Source organism: Pantherophis guttatus, chromosome 18 (genome assembly GCF_059756535.1).
Source record: "Pantherophis guttatus breed Tessera chromosome 18, ASM5975653v1, whole genome shotgun sequence".
In the NCBI taxonomy this organism is placed as follows: domain Eukaryota; kingdom Metazoa; phylum Chordata; class Lepidosauria; order Squamata; family Colubridae; genus Pantherophis; species Pantherophis guttatus.
Genome location: NC_142080.1, coordinates 9,753,490 through 9,776,668, shown reverse-complemented (window position 1 = coordinate 9,776,668; position 23,179 = coordinate 9,753,490). Strand labels below are relative to the sequence as shown.

The window sequence follows — 23,179 nt, the reverse complement described above, 5'->3', positions numbered from 1 at the left end:
CCTTAAACCAGGAGTCAGCAACCTGCGGCTCTGGAGCCGCATGTGGCTCTTTCACCCCTCTGCTGCGGCTCCCCGTCACTCAATATGCGTCAAAACTGCCAATGTGCGACAGCACATGATTTATTGAGGTTTTCAACCCCCGGTAGGCCAACCATGAATAAATCCAAGGAAAAAAAAAGTTTCAGAAGAAACCAGAACATTTTAATTCAATTACATATGCTAATTTTGTGGCTGCTCAAGAAATAGGCATGGGAAGGTTTTTGTGGCTCCCGGTGTTTTCTGTGGGAAACTCTGGGTCCAAATGGCTCTTTTGAGTGTTTAAGGTTGCAGACCCTCGTCGTAAACATATGAGCCAGCTCTGTGTGGCAACAGCCGAAAAAGCTAATTTAATTTAATTTAATTTCCAATTTATATACCGCCCTTCTCCCTGAGGACTCAGGGCGGTGTACAGCCAAGATAAGAACATAGAATACAAATATTAAAAACAATCCTTGGTTGTATAAACAGGCATAGAATCATATTAGTATATTAATATTAGTACTGCTTTATAAAGCCTTATTAAGGCCACACCTGGAATGCTGTGTCCAGTTTTGGTCACCACGTTGCAAAGGAGATGTTGAGTCTTTGGAAAAAGTGCAAAGAAGAGCAACTAAGATGATTAAAAGGCCTGGAGACTAAAACATGAACGGTTGCAGGATTTGGGACTAGGGTGGACACGGTAGCAATATTCCAGTATTTGAGGGGCTGCCACAAAGAGGAGGGGATCAATTTATCTTCCAAAGCAACAGAAGGCAGGACATGAAACGATGGATGGAAACTCATCAATGAGAGAAGCAACCTGAAATTAAGGAAAAACTTCCTGAGGACAATTAGCCAGTGGAACAGCTTGCCACCAGAAGTGGGTGCTCCATCATTATTGGAGGTTTTAAAGAAGAGACTGGACAGCCACGTATCTGAAATCATATAGGGTCTCCTGCTTGAGCAGGGGGTTGGACTAGAAGACCTCCAAGGTCCCTTCCAACTTAATGGAAATAGGACGTCCCCCAAATCCTATGGTAGGTGGATACGATTGTCAGGTTTTAGGAACTGCTGAAGATGCTTAAATGGGAAAAAACCAAGAGTTCTACTGGAGCAGTATTGATTTAATTCAGATTTACATCAAAACAAAGTTAACATTCTTGGGAAAATATTAAGAAACTGGCTAACCAGGTTATTCTATATAAAATTGTATTTTGAAAGCCTCTAGAAAAAAGAGAAGAGATTTAAGCAATATAAATTTTGAGAAGCTTGTACTAAACGTTATCAAAATATCCTCTTCCTCAGCAGTTTATAAATATGAATTGAGAGCATCCCAAGTACAGAACATGGGATAGAGAGAACAGAGACAGAAAAGGGATTAAGAATCTGCTTTTTGGAAAGTAGCGATTACATTTAACTGCCCACAAAATGCAATTTATCCGCTTGTGTTAAACGGTGGCCATACATCGTCCTTCTATAATGCAATATGGCTCGAGACACAACTGGGAAAAGGTTTCCTTGAAGGGACAATAATGTCTTACTAAACCCCTGATAAGATGGCTACGTAAATTTTGATTTTGAAATCTAACCGGAAGGCAATTCCCCTGAATAGATGTGTTGGAAGAAAATGCTGAAATGTTTAAAAACAAACAAAAAAAAAAAATCTCTGGATCTAATTCAACCGAACAGTTCAATTGTTTTTTTTGAAACCAGCGTTTTAAGTTCCACGATAGGAATCGTAGGTCTGAACTGATCAGTTTCAAAGGCATTTTACGCCTTCGCGTAAAATGGAACGATTTAAACGGGGGGGGGGGGGGGGTCTCATATAAAACTCACCTTTTTTAAAAAAACAAAAACAAAACTAAAAATAGAAAAAGAACCCTGAATTACAACTATTCCATAATGCCCTATTTTTTTAATTTTTTGGGGGGAAGATCCAAGAATTGTCCACTGGATCTGAGTTAACTTTTGCAAGGTATAGACAAATCTGGAATTTTCCTCTCTTCTTTGTTTTAAAAAATCCCATTTGGGTTGCCTCAGCCTCTATTTTAACCCCTCTAAGGATGAAGACAGACGGGTACAAAATTTAAAAAGGGGTTATTTCACGAGGCCAAATATTTACCCCGACGGTCGTCCATCCTTAAACATCAAAACGCCAAGAAATGGGAATTTTCAGACTTTGGATTTCCAATGATTCCAAATGCAACTTTTCTCCAGCCCCTAATTAAAAACTAATATATATCAGCAGCTTTACTTCTTTTAAATTGAAATGTGTGCACCTCTCTCAATGCATTTAATCAATGCAACCTTTCTCCAACCTGGTGCCTTTTCAAAAATGCTGGCCTGCAAACCCAGAAGTTCCAGCCCAACGTACTATGGGGTAGCACCAGGGTGAGAAAGGATGAGTAAATAACTGTTTTTTCCACCACCTCCCCAAACCCTGCAATAAAAATGTTGGTTCCGTGGGGGTTTTTTTTTTCGGGCTTGGGGTATTTTCGATTTTCTGTTCAAACGGTCCTTTGCGGTAAACGCTGCTTGTACATCCCTGCGATGGCTTTGGCTGCACTGTAGATCATCTGTTGGCGCGACATGCCCGTGAACGCCGCGTGCCAGTCGGTGGAGTTGACGTGCGGCAAGTTCCTGGCAATCACCTCGCCCACCGTCACCAACAAGCCCGACCATCGGAGGTTGTAGTCCGCGGGGGTCAAACTCTGCGCCTGCAAAATGAAGGAAAGACCGGTGAGCGGAGAGAAGCACGGTGAGGGCCGGGGCCTTGGTTTCTCACTGCGTTTTCCTCGGCGACAGTAATTTGCGTGAGCCGGGAATGAAGAGACCACCTGTCGGTTAGAGGGGAATGATTTTAGGAGTACAGGAAGTCCTTAAACATTCGACCACGATGGAGACCGAACATTCCGTTGTTAAGCGAGACATTTGTTAGGTGAGTTTTGCCCCATTTTACAACCTTCCTTTCCACACTTATTAAGTGAATCCCTGCGGTCGGTAAGTTAATAACTTGGTTGTTAAGTGAATCTGGCTTCCGCCCCCCACCCCCCCCAATTGACTTTGCTTGTTGGAAGGTTGCAAAAAGGGATCACATCAGTGGTAAAATCCAATTTTTTTTACTACCGGTTCTGTGGGCGTGGCTTGGTTGGCGTGGCAGGGGAAGGACACTGCAAAATCCCCATTCCCTCCCCATTCCTGGGGGAAGGATACTGCAAAATCCCCATTCCCTCCCCACTCCTGGGGGAAGGATATTGCAAAATCCCCATTTCCACCCTACTCCAGGGGAAGGATACTGCAAAATCCCCATTCCCACCCCACCCCATTGCCCCCACAATCCGGGTCCTCATTTTACCTACCTCGGAAGGATGGAAGGCTGAGTCAACCTTGAGCCTGGTGAGATTTGAACTTGCAGTAATTGCAGGCAGCTGGCAGCTAAATGCTACTTTAACAGCACTTTAGTCCGCTGCGCCACCAAGGCTCTTCATCACTGGGGATTTTTAAGAAGAGATTGGAGATTCGTCCAGAATGGTATAGGATTCTCCTCCTTCAGCAGAGGGTTTCAACCCTGTCATTCTGACACAATGGTTGTTCCTTGTCGAACAAGCCACAACTGGCTGGGTCTCAACGTAATATTAAAACATAGGTGGCGGATGTACACCAGAGATTAAACCAGATTTGACAATCCGGCCAGACCTGCCTATGGAGTCCACTTTTACAGCCTGCTTTGACATTTTATTCACGAAAGGAAGAACATAAACCAGAAGAGCAAAATCACATATTACAGATTAACAGAGTTGGAAGGGACCTTGGAGGTCATCTAGTCCAGCCCCCCACCCAAGCAGGAGACCCTACACCATTTCTGAGAGATGGCAGTCCAGTCTCTTCTTGAAAGCCTCCAGGGATGAAGCTCCCACAACCTCCGAAGGCATCTTCTGTTCCATGGGTTGATTCCTCTCACTGTCAGAAAATGTCTCCTTATTTCTATCATAGGAGTCAGGTTTTTTTCTCCTTGATTTTATTCCAACGGATGCATTTTTTCCACCCCCAATTCTGAAAAAAGACTGAATGAAGCCTCTTTAGAAAAACAGCCGCTTTTCTAAATTTCCTGCCTCAAAAAAAAAAATAAAAAAAAAAATCAGCTTTCCTTGTTGGAACCTGGGGGCAAAGTTGAATTTGCCAAAAAAGCAAAAAACAACAACAACCAGTTTTGAAATTGTCATCTCTGCTTGGGGGGAATGATCTGACTTTGGGGGTGGGGACACACATAAAGACTCACCTGTTGTATGTATTCCACAGGTATCGGTGTGGCTTGAGTAAAGCTTTCCAAGTGAATCCCGTGGACTGGATCCTCCAGGATCAGGCAGCCAATATCAAACCATCTGTAAAGATTTTTGGGGGGAAGATTTTAAGATTTTATTCCATCATACTGATGTCTAAAAGGTAAAAGGTAAAGATTCCCCTCGCATACATGTGCTAGTCGTTCCTGACTCTAGGGGGCGGTGCTCATCTCCATTTCAAAGCCGAAGAGCCAGCGCTGTCCGAAGACGTCTCCGTGGTCATGTGGCCGGCATGACTCAACGCCAAAGGCGCACGGAAAACGCTGTTCCCTTCCCACCAAAAGTGGTTCCTATTTTTCTACTTGCATTTTTATTTTACATGCTTTCGAACTGCTAGGTTGGCAGAAGCTGGGACAAGTTAACGGGAGCTCACCCCGTTACGCGGCGCTAGGGATTCGAACCGCTGAACTGCCGACCTTTCTATCGACAAGCTCAGCGTCTTAGCCACTGAGCCACCGCGTTCCTGATTACCTGGTGGCTAATTAGGCAAATGCTTCCCAATGTCCCCCAGTTCGGGATTCTGCCTCTTAATACAGGTAGTCCTTGATTTACAATAATCCATTTAGTGACTAAGAAGTTACCACAGCACTGGAAAAACGTGACCATTTTTCACACTTAACGACCGTTGCAACATCCCCAAGGTCACGTGATCAAAATTCGGACGCTTGGCTGAACTGACTCGTATTTATGACGGTTGCAGTATCCCGAGGTCACATGATCCTTTTTTGCGACCTTCTGACGAGCAAAGGCAGTGGGGAAGCCGGATTCACTTAACAACCGGGTGACTCGCTTAACAACTGCAGGGGTTCACTTTAACGACTGGCGCAAGCAAGGTCGTAAAATGGGGCAAAACTCTCTCTTAGTTCAGCCTCCTCACAAGACCACTGTTAAGTTTTTGCGCAGAATGGGAAAAAATGCACATGATTTAGTAGGGTTTTTTTTAATTAGAAAAAAAAAGCCTTGATAACAGAAAAGGGTGAACTTTCTTTTGCTCTCAGAAAAAGAGAAAATTTTATAATCGCACATAGGTTTGCTTCAAAGAAATTGGAAGCTTCTCTGGTCTTATTTTTGTGCTTTGGGTTTTTTTTTTTCTTTCTTATCTTACTTTTCTGCTGTTTCTTTTTATTCATTTGCGTTAGTTTTTAATCTTGATTGTAAAACTTTTAATAAAAAAATTATATAAAAATGAACAAGACTGTTGCAAGGAGGAACTGGGGAAGGAGACTTTTGCTCCTGGAGGAAAGACAGGCTACACAGATAGGCCTCGACTTATGATGGCACTGAAAAAAAATGATCGTTTTTCACACAACCATTGCAACATCCCCATGGTCATGTGACCAAAATTCAGACTCCGGGCAACTAGTCCATATTTAGGATAATTGCAATGTCCCAGACCGTGTGATCCTCTTTTGTGACCATCTGAGTCAATGAGAAAGCCAGATGCATTTAGCGACCGTGTGACTAAGTCAGGAGTCAGCAACCTGGGGCTCTGGAGCCGCATGTGGCTCTTTCATTCCTCTGCTGCGGCTCCCTGTCGCCGGTTGGCGCCACAATTTTGAGAGGCGCTTCCGGTTTTGGGGGGGGGGGGGGAAACATGGTACGCCAGGAGGAGACTCTATGGCAAGGGGTGCGTTTTCCAGTTGGCTCTACAATTGATAAGGATTTCGGTTAGGACAGGTAGAGGAAAAGGGACACCGTGCTAGGAGGAGACTCTATGGTGGGGGGAACCGGATTTCTAGTCAGCTCCAGAATTGAATTGGGGGGGGGGGGCTTCCGGTTAGAACCTTTGTGGCTCTTTGAGTGTTTTTAAGGTTGCCGACTCTTGCACTAAGTTAACTGAGTTGCTAAGTGATTCACTTGACAGCTGTGGCAAGAAAGATTGCAAAACTCAACCAATGTCTCACTTAGCAACAGGAATTTTGGGCTGTATTGTGATTGTAAGTCCAGGACTACCTGTATAAGGAGGGGGGAGGGGCAGGGAGAGGAGGAGGAGTGGGGGGGGATGGCAATTCTTAATCTAACTCCACATAATTCCCAGCTGCGTTTGAAGTCCTGTATCTTACTTGTCAGGGAGCAATTCTGCAATAAAGCTCTCCACGGACACGCCTGGTTGCTTCTGGTGGATGACCCCGGTCCTGCGTAAACCGTCCAGCCTCTCTTGGGCCCCCTAAAAGTCAAGGAATGTACCAAAAGCAGGAATCAACACAGAGCTGGCCACTTACTTCAGACCAATGACGTCCACAAAACCAAAACAAGGCCCAGAATAGAACAGAACAGAACAGAATAGAAAGAATAAGATAGGATAGGAATATATATATAAAGTTTATTGTCATTGTACGTATATACACAGTATATCCATACAACGAAATTCACATAATACCCAGAGAACAAGCCCAACACATATGACAATCCCCAGATACCCCCCACCCACCCACCACAAATTCCCCACCCCTAAATCACCCAAACTTCCACACAACAGACCAAGTAATGCTGTCCAACAGCTCACTGATGGTGGCCCTTTAGTTCATGGTTGAGTTGAATAGAATAGAATGCAGAACAGAATAGAAAAGAATGCAGAATAGAATGCAGAATAGAACAGAATAGAAAATAAATGGGGATAGAATAGAATAGAAAGAATGCAGAACAGAATAAAACAGAATAGAGTAGAATAGAATAGAATAGAAAATAAAATAAATAGGAATAGAATAGAAAGAATGCAGAATAGAATAGAAAGAATGCAGAATAGAATAGAAAATAAAATAAATAGGAATAGAATAGAAAGAATGCAGAATAGAATAGTAAATAAATAGGAATAGAATAGAATAGAAAGAATGCAGAATAGAATAAAAAGAATGCAGAATAGAATAGAATGCAGAATAGAACAGAATAGAAAATAAATAGGAATAGAATAGAAAGAATGCAGAATAAAATAGAATAGTAAATACACAGGAATAGAATAGAAAGAATGCAGAATAGAATAGTAAATAAATATTATTATTTATTGAATTTGTATACCGCCCTACTCCCGAAGGACTCAGGGCGGTGAAGAGCCAAATAAAATACATATAATACAAATGTTAAAAAATCATTAAAATACAATTAAATAATTGGCCCGGAAAACGAAATTTAACACACCCCAAATTCATAAGACAAATTTAAAATTTAAATTTTTTTAAAAACAATTTAAAAGGGAGGTTAGGCCAGGCCAGCCTGCTGGAATAAAAATGTTTTGATGGCACGGCGGAAAGCGTGCAGATCTTTCTAGGAATAGAATAGAATAGAAAGAATGCAGAATAGAATAGAATGCAGAATAGAATAGAAAATAAGTAGGAATAGAATAGAAAGATTGCAGAATAAAATAGAATAGTAAATAAATAGGAATAGAATAGAATAGAAATAATGCAGAATAGAATAGAAAATAAATAGGAATAGAATAGAAAGAATGCAGAATAGAATAGAAAAAATGAATAGAATAGAATAGAAGCTGGAAGGGACCTTAGAGGACGTCTAGTCCCTTAGTGAATGTCCAGTCCCTTCTTAAATAATTGGAAGACACCAAATCAAATTGAGGCCCGGCGGGTGCTGCCCCAGGAGCAAAACCTCCCTGCTGACCACTGGATTTATTTCTGCTCAGCGTATTTTCTAAAAAATTAAGCTTTTTTTTTTTAAAAAAAATTCTATATGCCGCCCTTCTCCAGAGACTCAGGGCGGCTTACAATGCATTAAACAATGGCCTTCATACTTTTGTATATTTTATACAAAGTCAGCTTTTATAGGTGGGGCACGCAAGGATCAGCCAGAACGGACTTCTTTGAATTCTATTATCGCTAAACTGTCTCTATTTTACCTCTCCTTTATCCAAAGCCCAGGATGGACAGACAATTTTCATCTGATTTGGTTCCTTTTCAAATGCGGAACCTTCCTTAATCCAGCGGATCGCAAAATCTTGTGGGGGCGGCAATGGAAAACGATTGCCAATTACAATCTAATTCATGTATTATCCACTCTAATGTTTTTATTGAATTTGGTAGGCTTTAATTGTGTTGCATTCTGTTGTAGTTTTTGGCGGTATTAAATGTTTCTGGCCTTTGATGGAAACATGGGAACAGATATGGGTTAGAAATGTAAGATTTACACAAGCCCAAAACTTAAGAGAGAACTTTTATAAAATGTTTTATAGATAGCATCCCAAAAAACTAGTCTGCATGTATCCAAACTTACAACCTAAGTGTTGGCGATGCGAATGTGAAGATGCTACGTATTTTCATATATGGTGGACATGTAAAAAAAATTAAGGCTTTTTGGATAAAAATATGGTGGATTATTCAAAATATTTTAAAGAAAAAGATTAAATTTACACCACAGTTTTTTTTGTTGGGAATAGTTACGGACTGTAATGTAATAGAAACTAAACTGGTTTTGAATTTAATAACAGCTGCCAGGTTACTGGTGGCACAGTATTGGAAGAAGGAAGATCCACCTACTATTGAGGAATGGACACTAAAAGTTGCGCATTTGGCAGAGACAGCAAAAATTTCATCATATCTTAAAGACCATTCAAACGAAAGATACATATCGGAATGGAGAAGATGGATCGACTATATTCAAAACAAGTGTCAGACTAAGAAGATTCATATAGCTTATGAGTGACACATTTTCAATTTTTAGCTTATGTTTATAGTGTTTTGAGCGATAAGGAGTTAAAGACCTAGAAAGAATTTGAAATCAACAATTTGTTAGCATATTTTAGTTTTATGTTTGTGAGTGCTATACCCTGTGCTTGTTCTGGGAAGTCAAGGGAGGGGGGTGGGGGAAAGGGGGAGTGGGATGGGTGGGAGGGCAACGGGGGAGGGAGGGGGGAAGGGTGGGTGGGGGGAGAAAATGTTTGTATTCTTTATAAAACTTTTCAATAAAAAAGAAAATGTTTCTGGCTTTTGGCTGTATTATGATGATATAAATTGGTCTAAGTCAACTTGATGTTCAGATTGAATTTGGCATTTTCATCCAGCTATTGTCCCCCGGCCTGGACTGATGGGGTAGTATATTTTAATTTTTTTTTTTAAAAAAAAAACTTTCTTGATTTTTATGTATATTCGTTGTTTTTAACAGTCGCTTGGTCGACTGTCGTTGTGAGCCGCCCTGAGTCCTTGGAGATAGGGCAGCATACAAATTTTATAAAAGAAATAAAAATAAATAAATATTGAGCCCAATGATGTGGGTACAGTGGTGAAATGTAAAATTTGTTACTACCAGTTCTGTGGGCGTGGCTTAGGGGGGTAATGTGACTAGGTGGGCGAGGTCAACTTTTTTTTTTTAAAAAAAAACACTTTTAAAAGCATTTTTTCTACAACCTCTTCGGCCGAAGAGGTTGGTAAAAAAATGCTTTTAAAAGCCTCTGATGGTCAGGCAACTCAGCTGGGATCGTCAGAGGCTTTTAAAGGCATTTTTTTTTTCTAGGGACCACCTTTGGTGGGAAGGGAAGAGCATTCCGTGTGCCTTTGGCGTTGAGTCATGCCGTCTTTGGACGGCGCTGGCTTTCTGGCTTGGAAACGGAGACGAGCACCGCCCCCTAGAGTCGGGAACAACTAGCGAGGGGAACCTTTACCTTTATTTTATGATGACTATGATCCTGATTTATCACTTATATCTTTTATGTACACTGAGAGCTTATGCCCCAAAGTCAAATTCCTTGTGTGTCCAATCACACTTGGCCAATAAAGAATATTCTATTCCTATACCTATTCCTATTTATTCCTATTCCTATTCCTATTCCTATTCCTATTCCTATTCCTATTCCTACTCTACTCCTGCAAATCTTTGGAAATTCCACACTTTCCCAAATCACTCACTTTCAATCCAGCTGCGTAGCCAACAGGCTGGGGGGCTATGTTGGAGTGGCCGTCCTCCCCCGTTACAGTAGCCATACCAAACACATCCTGGAAAGCTTGTCTCACTGCAGCGACCTTGATCTCTTTCAGGGAGGTGACCACGATGTCCAACTCTCCTCCAGATTCTAGGAAGCAGAAACGCCCAAAATTATCTTCGTGCCGAAGACGAGGCCGAAACAAGCTGGCCACACCGTAACTTAAAAGACGATAGCTTTTATCGCAAAACACCCTTGAAAAACTTGCAAAAAAAGGTCTGTCGAGTCAAAGTTATGGTTTTCCCAGCAGTAATGGATGGCTGTGAGTGTTGGACCGGAAGGAAGGCTGAGTGCCAAGAATGGATGCTTCTGAATTGTGCTGCTGAAGACCTCAGACCAGTGATGGCTAACCTTTTTGCCGTCGCGTGCCAAAAGCAGGTGGAGTGTGGCCGCACCCATAATTCAATGCACCCCGCCCCCTGCACTCCCCCCCACTTTTAGCATGCGATGGCACAGTGGGCCTGGTAGGCCCATTTTTCGCCCTCCCCAGGCTCCAGAGGCTTTCTAGGCGTCTGGGGAGGGCGAAAACAGCCTTCCCCACCCCCTGGAGGTCTTCCGGAGGCCGGAAACAGCCCATTTCCTGACTTCCAGAAGGCCCAAAAATCAGCTGGCCCATTTCCCAACTTCTGGTAGGATCGGAAGGCCCATTTTTCATCTTCCCCAGGCTCCAGAGGCTTTCTAGGAGCCTGGGGAGGGCGAAAACAGTCTTCCCCACCCCCTGGAGGTCTTCCAGAGGCCGGAAACAGCCCATTTCCCGACTTCTGGAAGGCCCGAAAATCAGCTGGCCAGCACGCATATGCGCGCTGGAGCTGAGCTAGGGCAATTCTCGCATGCCCATAGATATGACTCTGCCTTCCACCTGTGGCACACGTGCCATAGGTTCATCATCATGGCCTTAGACCAAGGGTCTCCAACCTTGACTACTTTAAGATTTGTGGACTTCAACTCCCAGAATTCATCACCCAGTCATGCTGGCTGGAGAATTCTGGGAGTTGAAGTCCAGAAGTCTTAAAATTTGCCAAGTTTCCTGGCTGGGGAATTCTGGGAGTTGAAGTCCACAAGTCTTGAAGTTACTCAGTTTGCTGGCTGCAACCAGCAACCTTTAGTAAAAGAACTTATCACGTCACCTAAATCAGGGATCCCATGGACCAGCACCGGCCCTGGCCCACAGCATGCCAGAAACTGGGCTGCACAACAAGCGAAACCCCATCTGTGGGATGCAGGAAGCATGTGAAACCATGCCCCCTCCGGTCCACGGAAAAACGTCTCTCAACAGAACCGCTCCTTGTTGCCCAAAAGGTTGGAGCCCACTGACTTAAATGTAATCGAGAGTCTTTCTTTCCTAAGGGACTTGACTGGGGCAGGACTGACAGTTAAGAGCAGGCCAAGTCCTGGTTCAGGATGACACAATACGTGGCAGCTTCTCCTTACTGATATACGGGGCCATGCCAGGATCCAGCGTTGTGATCATGGTCTCCACCGAGTGTTTGGTCTTATCCAGCACCGACTTGACCACAGGATTGCCAGCTACACCCTGGGGGGAACAAATGTGGAAGTCACCAAACTTGGCTTGCCTGCCAGGTTAACATGAGCCCCCAAACTTGGTTTCATCTCTCCTTTGCTAGCTTGGTTATTTTGTGGAAGAAACGGGATATTGAGTATTTCCTGAATCAGTAACGGCAGGATAGATTGGTTAGGCCAGGGGTGGGCAATTGTGGCTCTTTTACAACCTGTGGACTTCAACTCCCAGAATTCCTGAGACAGCCAAACCAAGTTGTCAAGGAATTCTGGGAGTTGAAGTCCACAGGTTGTAAAAGAGCCACATTTGCCCACCCCTGGGTTAGGCCAGTGTTTTTCAATCCTGCTAATTTATTTATTTATTTATTTATTTATTTTATTTGATTTTATTTATATACCGCCCTACTCCCGAAGGACTCAGGGCGGTGAACAGCCACAAGATAAAACACATAAATACAAAATTTAAAAGCAGAATAAAACCGAATTAAACAATTTGGCCGAAGACAGATTTAAAACACCCCAATAATTAAGAACAGATTAAAATTTGCATTTTAAAAAGGGAAAAAGGGAAAAAATTAGGCCAGGCCAGGCCAGCCTGATGGAATAAAAAGGTCTTGAGAGCGCGGCAGAAGGTGCATAGATCCGGGATCCTCCTTATCTCCGGGAGGAGCTCATTCCAGATAGTAGGTGCCCCCACAGAGAAGGCCGACAGCAAACATTGTTTGGCCGACAGCACCCGGAGGAGCCCCTCTCTATGGGAGTGTACCGGCCGGTGGGAGGTTACTGGTGGCAGCAGGCGGTCCCGTAGATAACCAGGTCCTAAGCCATGGAGCGCTCTAAAGGTGGTAACCAATTTAATTTAAGCAGTATGCAATTCCAAAAATTCAACCCCCAGTACAGGTAGTCCTCGACCTACGACCACCATGGAGCCCAACATTTCTGTGGTTAAGTGAGACATTGGTTAAGTGAGATTTGCCCCGTTTTACGACCTTCCTTGCCACAGTTGTTAAGTGAATCCCTGCAGTGGATAAGTGAGTAAGCCATCTGTTAAGTGAATCTGGCTTTGACTTTGACTTTGCTTGTCAGAAGGTCGCAAATACAATTTTGTTTGGCTCAGAAACACACTCAGTGAAGAGCCGTCTGGCTGGGGAAGATGCACACAGATGCTCTTCCAGAACTCTGGATCTCAGCCTGCGAACGCGGCGTTCGGCAACGGCCAGGAGTGTGGACTCCAAATCCCAGAATGCCACAGCCAGCCTGACCCCTGAGGAGGATTCTGTGGATTTGAAATCCACGCCTGGAAGTTGGGAAACACCTGTGCTATAAGTTTCCAAGGACAGCATCCAGTTTGTTTTGACCTAGGCTTCCTTAGAAAGCGTGGAGCAAAGTCTTAATCCCGGTAAAACCTCTTTTATTAACACGACGGTGAGTTCCGTTCATTCACAGTCAACGAGGCTTTGGCAAGCAGTCTTTCAGAGGAATATTTATCAACACAAACCTTATCTCACTTGGAACGCTGCCAGAGCACCAATTTCCAAATGCAGAGCAAGGCCAAACTTGGCACCGAGTCTATTAAGAGTCGCGAACAGAATTTTCCAATCTTGAAACGAGATGAACTAATTGCTTCCTGCAAAAGCCCACATCCCGTTCGCTCCTCTTTTATGTCCTAGGGAAGGGGCCAATCATCGCCAAGGTGTGGCTTTACTCCTGAGTCGACCCTGCTTTCTTACTTGTTCTTGTCTTCTGGCAGCTCTGTGCATGAGCACACTGGGAACGGGCTCCAGCTGTTCCTCTTCCTCACTGCTGTCTAACTCCCTCTCTGCCTCCGACACAGAGCCCTCGTCTGAGCTTTCCCCAACCCCCAGGACTGGCCCATGTTCCTCCCCAACCTCCTCACTGTCCAACTTTGCTGCCAGTGGGCCACAACATAGCTCAAATGGCTTTCTAACCCCAAACAACTAGAGGTGGAGTGAGCTAGTTCGGCCTAAGAGAAACATCCATTACGTCAGAGGTCCACAATCACCCAGGCTGCGCGAGCAATGGGCTGGCACATGTGCAAGATCGATTTGCACGAGTGGCGGGCTGGTGCGCCTGCCCACGCGTGCGCCAGCTCGCTGCCCCCTCATGCTGCCCGATTCCCGTCTCTTCCCTCCAGCCGGGCCGCCACGCTGCAACGGCTGGGGACCGTTGCATTACGTGGCCGCTAGAAAAGTACAGCTTACTTTTATAAAGCCCCACAGTCCTCCCGCAGATGCTTCGTTATGCACCCCAATGCTCTGGGGGTCTCCATGATCCTCTGGAAAAGTGATGGAAGAGCCGCTTGGTAAGGTGGAGGCAGCCATAGGGACCGGCTGCGACAAAGGGCTTGCCAAGGCACCTGAAAAACAGAATACAGGCACGTAAGGGCTGTGTCAGCGTTTCAACGCTGGCATAGAGGGCAGAGGAGAGAGAGATAAGCTCTGAACTTTTGCCTGCTAAATCCCTTTGAAGCCCGGTTGTCGTGGAAATGAGGGGAGGGGGCACATTCCTGGGAAATGACGAGACAAGAAGTCTGAAGAATGATTGGAAGATAGCCAATGAGAAGCAGAGATTTGGGGATCGGAAAGGGAGGGATTGGGGGGCAAAAGATCAGTCTTGTCCGCATCGAGTTCTGATCCGGTGGCTGTGCTCAATTAAAGAAAAGATTTCCTTAAAGATTGGCAGTTTGGAAATTCATTTATTTTGAGATAGCATCGAAGTCTGACAGGCTGCAGACACGACATCCAATGTCTGTAGAGATTCCAGGTTGCACCAAAGGTGCTTTTTCAGGAGGCAACTGGACTTTTTGCTTTTTTTTTTTCAATTTGATTTATATGCCGCCCTTCTCCGGAGATTCAGGGCGGCTTACAATGCGTTAAGCAATAGCCGTCATACTTTTGTATATTTATACAAAGTCAGCTTATTGCCTCCACAATCTGGGTCCTCATTTCACCTACCTTAGAAAGGATGGAAGGCTGAGTCAACCTTGAGCCTTGGAGAGATTCGAACCAGCAGAAATTGCAGGCAGCTGTGTTAATAACAGGGTGCACTAAACCACTGTACTATCAAGGCTCTTTGTTTGTTTGTTGTTGTTTGTTTGAAGATGTTTCCCTTCTCATCCTTTTGGGACGAGGGAATAAAGCACCTTTGGGACAACTGGGACCTGGATGATGGAGAATCTCTACAGACATTTAGCTTATACAATTTGGGGTGAACACCCTTTGAACGATGTGAGAGTAGGAATGGATTTCCAGAGGAAAAAACTGCAGACTACAGGAACCCATTTGCACCACTCAGGTGACCCTGAGGACACAGAGAAACCTCCAAGTGGCCTCCTGGACCCTCTAAAAGGAAGCAAATGACCAGCTGTCTGCAAGGAGTATCAATCCTTCCATTTCTCCACCATCCGGTCAGAGCTGAAGAAGCTTCTGGGATGAGAAGCAAAATGTCTTCAAAAGAAAAACCAAGGAAGTGCAATCGCCTCCTGAAAAAAGCACCTTTGGGACCTGGCACCTAATGGTTTGAGCCAGGCATCCGTGTTTAGAACTGAGAAGGTCGAGGGAGGCTTCTCTGCGTACCTGTGACGGGCAGAGCTGTGTAGGAGGGCATCAGAGGGGTCTGGGGTGCTCGTCCCGCGTGGCCTTTAGTGATGTCGTAACTGGAAGTCATGGAAAAGCCCGAGATCGGAGGCCCAGTGGGAGGCACGGAAAACCCCGGGGGCCCGGGAGCACAGCTCGGCGGAGGCGAAACTGCAGGAAACTGAGTCGCGGGGTTACCAAAAGCGGAGGTCATCGGAGCAGCGACGGAGGGCAGGCTGGCAGTCCCAGGAGGGGGGCTTGTGCAAATGGCTGCAGGAGGCAAAAAGGAAGCGGGGGGTGCAGAAGGAAGGGAGGAGACCAGGGGGGGTACGGCGGGGGAGAAGACGGAAGAAGGAAAAGAGGACGTAGGGGGGTCTTTTGGGACAGGGAGAGGGGCTGCTGTCAGGGGAGGGGGAAAAAAAAAAAGAAAAGGTATTAAAATCGGCTCCTTCTTTATTTATTTATTTATTTGTTTGTTCCTATTTCTATACCGCCCTTCTCCAAATAGGACTCAGGGCGGTGAACAGCCAAAGTAAAAAACAGAACATACAAAATTTAAAAGCAGTTTAAAATAATTAAATATTTTGGCCGTAAATTAAAACAACCCAATTTAAAATCAATTTAAAATTTAACTCAAGCCAGCCCAGCTAGTTGAAATAAATGGGTTTTCAGGGCCCAACGAAAAATCTGGAGGTCTGTTATTGTACGTATCTCTGGGGGGAGGTTGTTCCAGAGGGTGGGCGCCGCCACAGAGAAGGGTCTCCCCCTGGGGGTCGCCAGCCGACATTGTCTGGCGGACGGCAGCGATTCGCTTCACAACTAGTGGCAAGAGAGGTTTGCGCGATGGGTCAAAGCTCACTTAAGAAATGTTTTTTTTTTTTTTTAAATTTGATTTATATGCCGCCCTTCTCCGGAGACTCAGGGCGGCTTACAATGCGCTAAGCAACAGCCTTCATACTTTTGCATAGTTATACAAAGTCAGTTTATTGCCCCCACAAACTGGGTCCTCATTTCACCTACCTTAGAAAGGATGGAAGGCTGAGTCAACCTTGAGCCTTGGAGAGATTTGAACTTGCAGTAATTGCAGGCAGCTGAATGATAACAGGCTATTAGTCTGCTGCGCCACCAGGCTCGTTTTGACTTAGCAACATAAATTTGGGGCTCCCTTGTGGTCGTAACTCTGGGTCAACTGCCCATCTGTCGAATTCCCGCAGCAAGACTTCCATGTGTTAATGGAGACTGATAAGATTCCCGCGACAAAGGAATGGGCGGTCATTTTTAAAGGGGACTGACCAAGATGGCGAAATTAAATTACCTTGCTGAAAGAAGGTGGGGGGTGTCACCCACAATTGTTCAACCACCCCCACCCCGCATGCCTAGTTTGCAAATTTTGCTTTGGGAAATCAGGAAGCTTCTGGGTGCAAACATAAAGCATGAAAGAGCCTTGGTGGCGCAGCAGATTTAAGTACTGTTAAGTAACACCAGCTGCCTGCAATCACTGCAAGTTCGAATCTCACCAGGTTGACTCAGCCTTCCATCCTTCCAAGGTAGGTAAAATGAGGACCCGGATTGTGGGGGCAATAAGCTGCCTTTGTATAAAAAAGAACACCGCCTGGGGGGGCCGAAAGCCCTACTAAGCAGGTATATACAAAAAGTATGAAGGCATATAAATCGAACCAATAAACAATAATAAACAATAAACAGATTAACAAGAGTTGGAAGGGACCTTGGAGGTCATCTAGTCCAACCTCCCTGCCCAAGCAGAAGATCCTACACCAAGGGTCTGCAACCTTAAACACTCAAAAGAGCCATTTGGACCCGTTTCCCACAGAAAAGAAAACACCGGGAGCCACAAAAACCTTCCCGTGCCTGACTATTTCTTGAGCGGCCACAAAACTAGCATATGTAGTTGAATTAAATGTTCTGTTTTCTTCTGAAACTTTTCTTGGATTTATCCATGGTTGGCCTACCGGGGGTTGAAAAGATCAATAAATCAGGTGTCGCACATTGGAAATTGTGACACATATTTTGAGTGACAGGGAGCTGCAGCAGAGGGGTGAAAGAGCCACATGCGGCTCCCGAGCCACAGGTTGCTGACCCCTGCCCTACACCATTTCTGACCGATGGCAGTCCAGTCTCTTCTTGAAAGCCTCCAGTGATGAAGCTCCCACAACTTCCGAAGGCAACTTCTGTTACATCGGTTGATTGTTCTCCCTGTCAGAAAATTCCTCCTTATTTGAATCTCTCCTTGGTCAGTTTCCATCCATTCTTCCTTGTCTTGGCCTTCGGGTGCTTTGGAAAATAGCTTGACCCCCTTCCTCCTCTCTGGGGCAGCCCCTCAGATATTGGAAGATGCTATCCTATCTCCCCTGGTCCTTCTCTTCCCTAGACCAGCCAGGCCCAGTTCCTGCAACCGTTCATTGTCTGTTTTAGCCTCCAGTCCCCTCATCCTCCTGGTTGCTCTTCTCTGCACTCTTTCTAGAATCTCTCAACATCTTTTTATATTTTATATTTTTCAAACGTGAAAAAGATGGGACACGATCGGAAGAAGGGGTACCTTGTGAGACTGGGGGTGCAGGAGAAGAAGCAGCCCAGGTTGTGGTGGGTGGGGGGGTCGTGGGGGGCGTTGTCTCTATCCCGCTCTCTTCCATCATGTTTTTTTCAGCAACACAATCCTGTGGGAAAAGGAATATTCTAGTCAGGATAAAGGGGGAATCCCAGAATCCAACAAGATTCTGATACATTGATCAACAAGATATTGAAGCGATACAGGTAGTTCTCGACTTACAACAATTCACTTAGTGACTGTCCGAAGTTACAAGCTCACTGAAAAAGGTGACTTAAGTTAGGACGGCTTTTCACAGTTATGACTGTCACAGCATTCCCCAGGATCACGTCTAGCCATCAATTCAGATGTCTAGCCATCGACTCATATTTATGACGATCGCAGTGCTCCGGGGAATCAACTTTTGCAAACTTCTAACAAAAGGATCAGAAGCCAGATTCACTTAACAACCCTGGGACTATCTGAACAACTGGCAGTGATTCATTTAACAACCGTGGCAAGGAAGGTCGTAAAACGGGGCAAATCTCACTTAACAACTGTCTCGCTGAGCAACAGAAATTTTGGTCATACGTCGAGGACTATCTGTAGAACTTCCTTCTGATGTTATTCTTTGCAGGACTGTCTGCTTCTAATCCTGGAGACTCCTGCAGGTAGTCCTTGAGTTATGACCATAATGGAGCCTGCCCATGACGGTGAAAAGTCACAAGAGAAGTAAAATGGGCTGGTCACACAACTGGCCCAATTTTACAGGGGATTTTACAGGGTTCATTAAATGAATACTATGGTCATTAAATGGGTCGAGGTGCCTCAGTGGCTAAGATGCTGAGCTTGTCAAAGGTCGGCAGTTCAGCAGTTTGAATCCCTAGTGCAGCCGCCTAACAGGGTGAGCTCCCGTGACTTGTCCCAGCTTCTGCCAACCTAGCAGTTCGAAAGCAGGTAAAAAATGCAAGTAGAAAAACAGGGACCCCCTTTGATGGGAAGGGAACAGCGTTCCGTGCGTCTTTGGCGTTGAGTCATGCCAGCCACATGACCACGGAGACGTCTTCTGACAGCGCTGGCTCTTCGGCTTTGAAACAGAGATGAGCACCGTCCCCTAGAGTCAGGAACAACTAGCACGTATGTGTGAGGGGAACCTTTACCTTTACAGTCATTAAGTAAACCCACTGCTCCCCTTGGCATGACTGTGCCAAAAATTGGAGGCGTCAAGATTGGCAGTCATTGGAAGTGACCACATGACACTGCAAATGGCTGAAAATGTGGATGTGTTGCCGAGTGCCCAAAACGCAGTCACGTGACTGCGAGGGGAGGGGATAGATGAATGAACAGAATAACAGAGTTGGAAGGGAGCTTGGAGGTCATCTAGTCCAATCCCCTGCTCAAGCAGGAGACACTAATCCATTTCTGCATTCCGGATCTGATCGTAAGTCTCCTTTTTTCAGGCAGGTTGTAACTTCACAAAGTGACTACCTGTAAGTCATGGACTACCTGGATTTTAAGCGGAAGGATTGCTCACCTGCCCTCCTGCTGGTTTCCCTGTTCACAGAATGACACCTTCCATTGTGCTTCAAAATTTGTCCTGGAGGAGAGGAAAGGAGAAAGAAAGAGTGGGATAGCAATTATCTTCTTTTAACGACCTCATAATCCCTTGCAGGGTAGAGTCTGGGCAACTGAATGGAGCTGAGTATTTATTGGCCGGATGCTTTTCCCGTCGCTCATGAGGAGTTTTTTTCAGCAGATATATTCTCAACGTGCCCGTGAAATATCAGCCTGTACCTGGGATTGAACTCACAGCCCCCCGATGTGAGGCAAGAGCTCCGCCTCTAGGCCACCGCACCACTCAAAGAGAGGGATATGCAATGCAAACAAGAAAAAAAAAAAAAGGAATAACAAGAGGGAGGCTGGATTTACACAACCTAAACAGCTCAGGAATAATGTTCTGGGTTTGCACAAGAAATGTTCAAATTAAAATAAAATATGTTGGGTTGGGTGCAGGGGTGAAATGCTACCGGTTTGTACCGGTTCGCGCAAACCGGTAGTAATAAAAGCTACCAGTTCAGGCAAACTGGTAGTTAAAAAAAGAGCTAATGAACCGGTATTTCCGATGGTCAGCTGTGCCACGCTGAGTATAAATTATATATATAAATATTCAAATCTAAATCTTGTGGCACAGCTGTTCTCCCCCTCACTGTTCTACTTACCTTCTTAAGCCTCCTTTTTGCGCACGAAGCGCATGTTTGGTAACAAACCGGTGGCAACTCATGGAGGATTTCACCACTGGTTGGGTGCCCAAGGAAAGCCACCCCCAAAACTAAGATCAGCCGAGTGAGAAGGACCTGTGAATGCAGTTACAGGTCCTTCTCAGAAGATAAAGAGGAGGAGGAGGAGAAGAGGAGGAGACGAAGAAGAAGAATAGGAGAAGGAGGAGAGGAAGAGGTGGTGGAGGAGGAGGAGACAAAGAAGAAGAGGAGGAGGAAGAGAAGAAGAAGAGGAGGAGGAGGAGAAGGAAGAGAGGAAGAGGAGGAGGAGACAAAGAAGAAGAAGAGGAGGAGGAGAGGAAGAGGAGATGAAGAAGAATAGGAGGAGGAGAAGGAGGAGGAGAGGAAGAGGAGGAGGAGAAGAGGAGGAGAAGGAGGAAAGGAAGAGGTGGTGGAGGAGGAGGAAACGAAGAAGAAAAGGAGGAGGAGAAGGAGAAGAAGGAGGAGACAAAGAAGAAGAGGAGGAGGAGGAGAAGGAGAGGAAGAGGAGGAGGAGACGAAGAAGAAGAATAGGAGGAGGAGGAGGAGGAGAAGAAGAAGAGGAGGAGGAGGAGAGGAAGAGGAGGAAGAGACGAAGAAGAATAGGAGGAGGAGAAGGAGGAGAAGAAGAATAGGAGGAGGAGGAGAAGAAGAAGAACAGGAGGAGGAGGAGATGATGAAGAAGAAGAATAGGAGGAGAAGAAGTAGAAGGAGGAGAGGAAGAGGAGGAGGAGGAGACGAAGAAGAATAGGAGGAGGAGAAGGAGGAGGAGGAGGAGAGGAAGAGGAGGAGGAGGAAGAGACGAAGAAGAATAGGAGGAGGAGAAGGAGGAGAAGAAGAATAGGAGGAGGAGAAGGAGAAGAAGAAAAAGAAGAAGAAAAAATAACAACGAAGAGAAGCCACAGAAAAGATACAGGCCGCATCTGCATCGAGAACTACGACTCCCGACATGCCACGGGGCGGGAGGGGGCGGCTGATCCGGCTGGTATAGCCCCCGCTTGCGCACGCGCGGGCCGGCATTGCCACGTCTCGGCAATACGCTCCGTTGCGCCGCCGCCGCGGGGCGTGTGCGTGCCTCCCCCTCCCCCACCGAGCCACTTGCCCTCCTCCCCCCCATCCCACACACACACACACACACAAACAGCGGCGCTGAAGGCCCGGGCGCGCGCCCGTATGCCGCGCGCGGGCACGGCGAAGGCGATAATCCCTTCGTGAGGGGAGAGTGGAGGGGGGGCTTTGAGCCTCCCTCCCGCCCCCCCAATGTTAAAAGCACGACCCTCACCCATTAATAATAATAATCATCATAATATCATAATGTTTCCTCCCTCAGAGAAGACCCCTCCCATCCCCCCCACCCCACCAGTGAAGTGAAAGCCCCCCGCGCCGCCTCACCTCAGCCTCCCGCTCGGCGCCCGGTGCAAAATGGAGGGGCGGTTCTCGGCCCCGGGGCCGCCTCCGCCGGCTGCCACGTTCCCTCGCCCCGCCACGAGGAGGAGGAGCCGCTGCCGCCGCCACGGCCCCAAGCAAGGAGGGAGGGAGGCCGGAGGAGCCGCCCTGCACCGCCTTCCCACGTTCAGAGAGAGACGCGCGTCAGCGGGCTGAAAGGGGGGGGGAAGACGCCACAGGAGGGGTAGTCCTCGTTTTACGACCACCATGGAAAGCGCCCCCCTCCCTCCCCAAATATGTTGCCAAAATTGTGGAAACCTTTTGGGAAAAGTGTATTTTCTAAAACTTTAGCTAATAACACCACTTTTTTTTTTTTTTTGGAGCAGTACCATAAAAGTATATATGGATGGAAAGATAATTTAATCAAGAATGTCAGGCAATAACTTTTAGGAAGGATTTGCTATCAGAATAGCAGTTACCGTATAGAGAAGAAAAGGGAAACAGATAGAAAAAAACGAGATATACAAAAATGATCCCCATGTCAGTTAATACTTCGTTGGGTAACCTTTAGCATGAATGCAATAACTTTTAGGAAGGATTTGCTATCAGAATAGCAGGTTACAGTATACATAATATAGTATAAAGAAGAAAAGTTAAAACCCATAGAATAATAACAACTTTATTGTCATTGTACGTGTATACACAGTATACTCATACTACGAAATTCACTTAACACCCAAAGACCAGGTCCAACACACATAACAATCCCCAAACACGCTCCCACCCACCACAATTCCCCTCAAAAAAGGAGATATACAAAAATGATCACCATAGAAAAAATGAGATATACAAAAATTATCACCATGTCAGTTAATACTTAGTTGGGTAACTTTTAGCCTGAATGACGGCCTTACAGTGTCTTCCCATGGAGGGAACCAAGTCTTTTAGTTCTGCAGCTGTTCTCATGTGAAACCAAGATTGAATGATGGCTTCTATTAACTTGGTTTTATTGCTGGGTCGCTTCTGACTAACCAGTTTCTTTCGTCGGCTCCATAGATTTTCCATTGGGTGAAGGTCTGGGCTATTCCCAGGCCATTCCAGCAGTGGAATAGGATTATCTTGAAACTCCAAAAAAAATTAAAAAAAATGGTGTTATTAGCCATCAAACCTCAAAAATACTTTTCTCAAAAGGTTTCCACAATTTTGGCCACTACTCTAAGGCGTTTGTTAAGGGAGTTTTGTTCCATTTGATGACCTTTCTTGCCCCGGTTGTTAAGGGAATAGCTGCGGTTGATAAATTAAGAATGCGGGCATTAAGCGAATCTGGCTTCTCCCTTTTTGATTTGGCTTGTTAGAAAGTTGCAAAAGGGGATTATGTGACACACACCTCTCCCCGGAGACTGCAATGGTCGTAAATGTGAGTCCATTCTCAAGCAGTCTGAAGTTTTGATCACGTGACCGAGGGGATGCTGTAAATGGTTGTGTGAACAATGGTCATAAAGTGTGAAAAATGGTCCTAAGTCACATTTTTTTCAGTGCCATTGTAAGTTTGACTGAAAATCAGGCTTGTCAGATGTTACATCTTTTCTATCCTGCTC

General features: G+C 45.5%; 1 protein-coding gene across 4 annotated transcripts; it reads right to left on the bottom strand.

The window, feature by feature from the left end:
• Positions 1–1,126: 1,126 nt before the first annotated feature.
• On the bottom strand, positions 1,127–21,817 carry PRRC1 (proline rich coiled-coil 1). Of its 4 annotated transcripts, none has more exons than XM_034427243.3 (10): positions 21,588–21,817; positions 19,475–19,537; positions 17,953–18,070; positions 15,396–15,791; positions 14,022–14,176; positions 11,713–11,815; positions 10,208–10,371; positions 6,422–6,525; positions 4,298–4,400; positions 1,127–2,735 (listed from the first exon to the last, which is right to left on the bottom strand). In XM_034427243.3, the coding sequence occupies exons 3-10, from the start codon at positions 18,047–18,049 to the stop codon at positions 2,526–2,528; spliced, it is 1,332 nt and encodes a 443-aa protein (XP_034283134.2). In that variant the 5' UTR covers positions 18,050–18,070; positions 19,475–19,537; positions 21,588–21,817; the 3' UTR covers positions 1,127–2,525. The 4 variants fall into 4 exon arrangements, with proteins under 4 accessions (XP_034283134.2, XP_087737355.1, XP_087737354.1 ...); XM_087881229.1 differs by having other exon boundaries at positions 15,396–15,794; positions 21,588–21,787; XM_087881228.1 differs by lacking the exon at positions 21,588–21,817 and adding an exon at positions 20,160–21,131 and having other exon boundaries at positions 15,396–15,794.
• Positions 21,818–23,179: the final 1,362 nt, after the last annotated feature.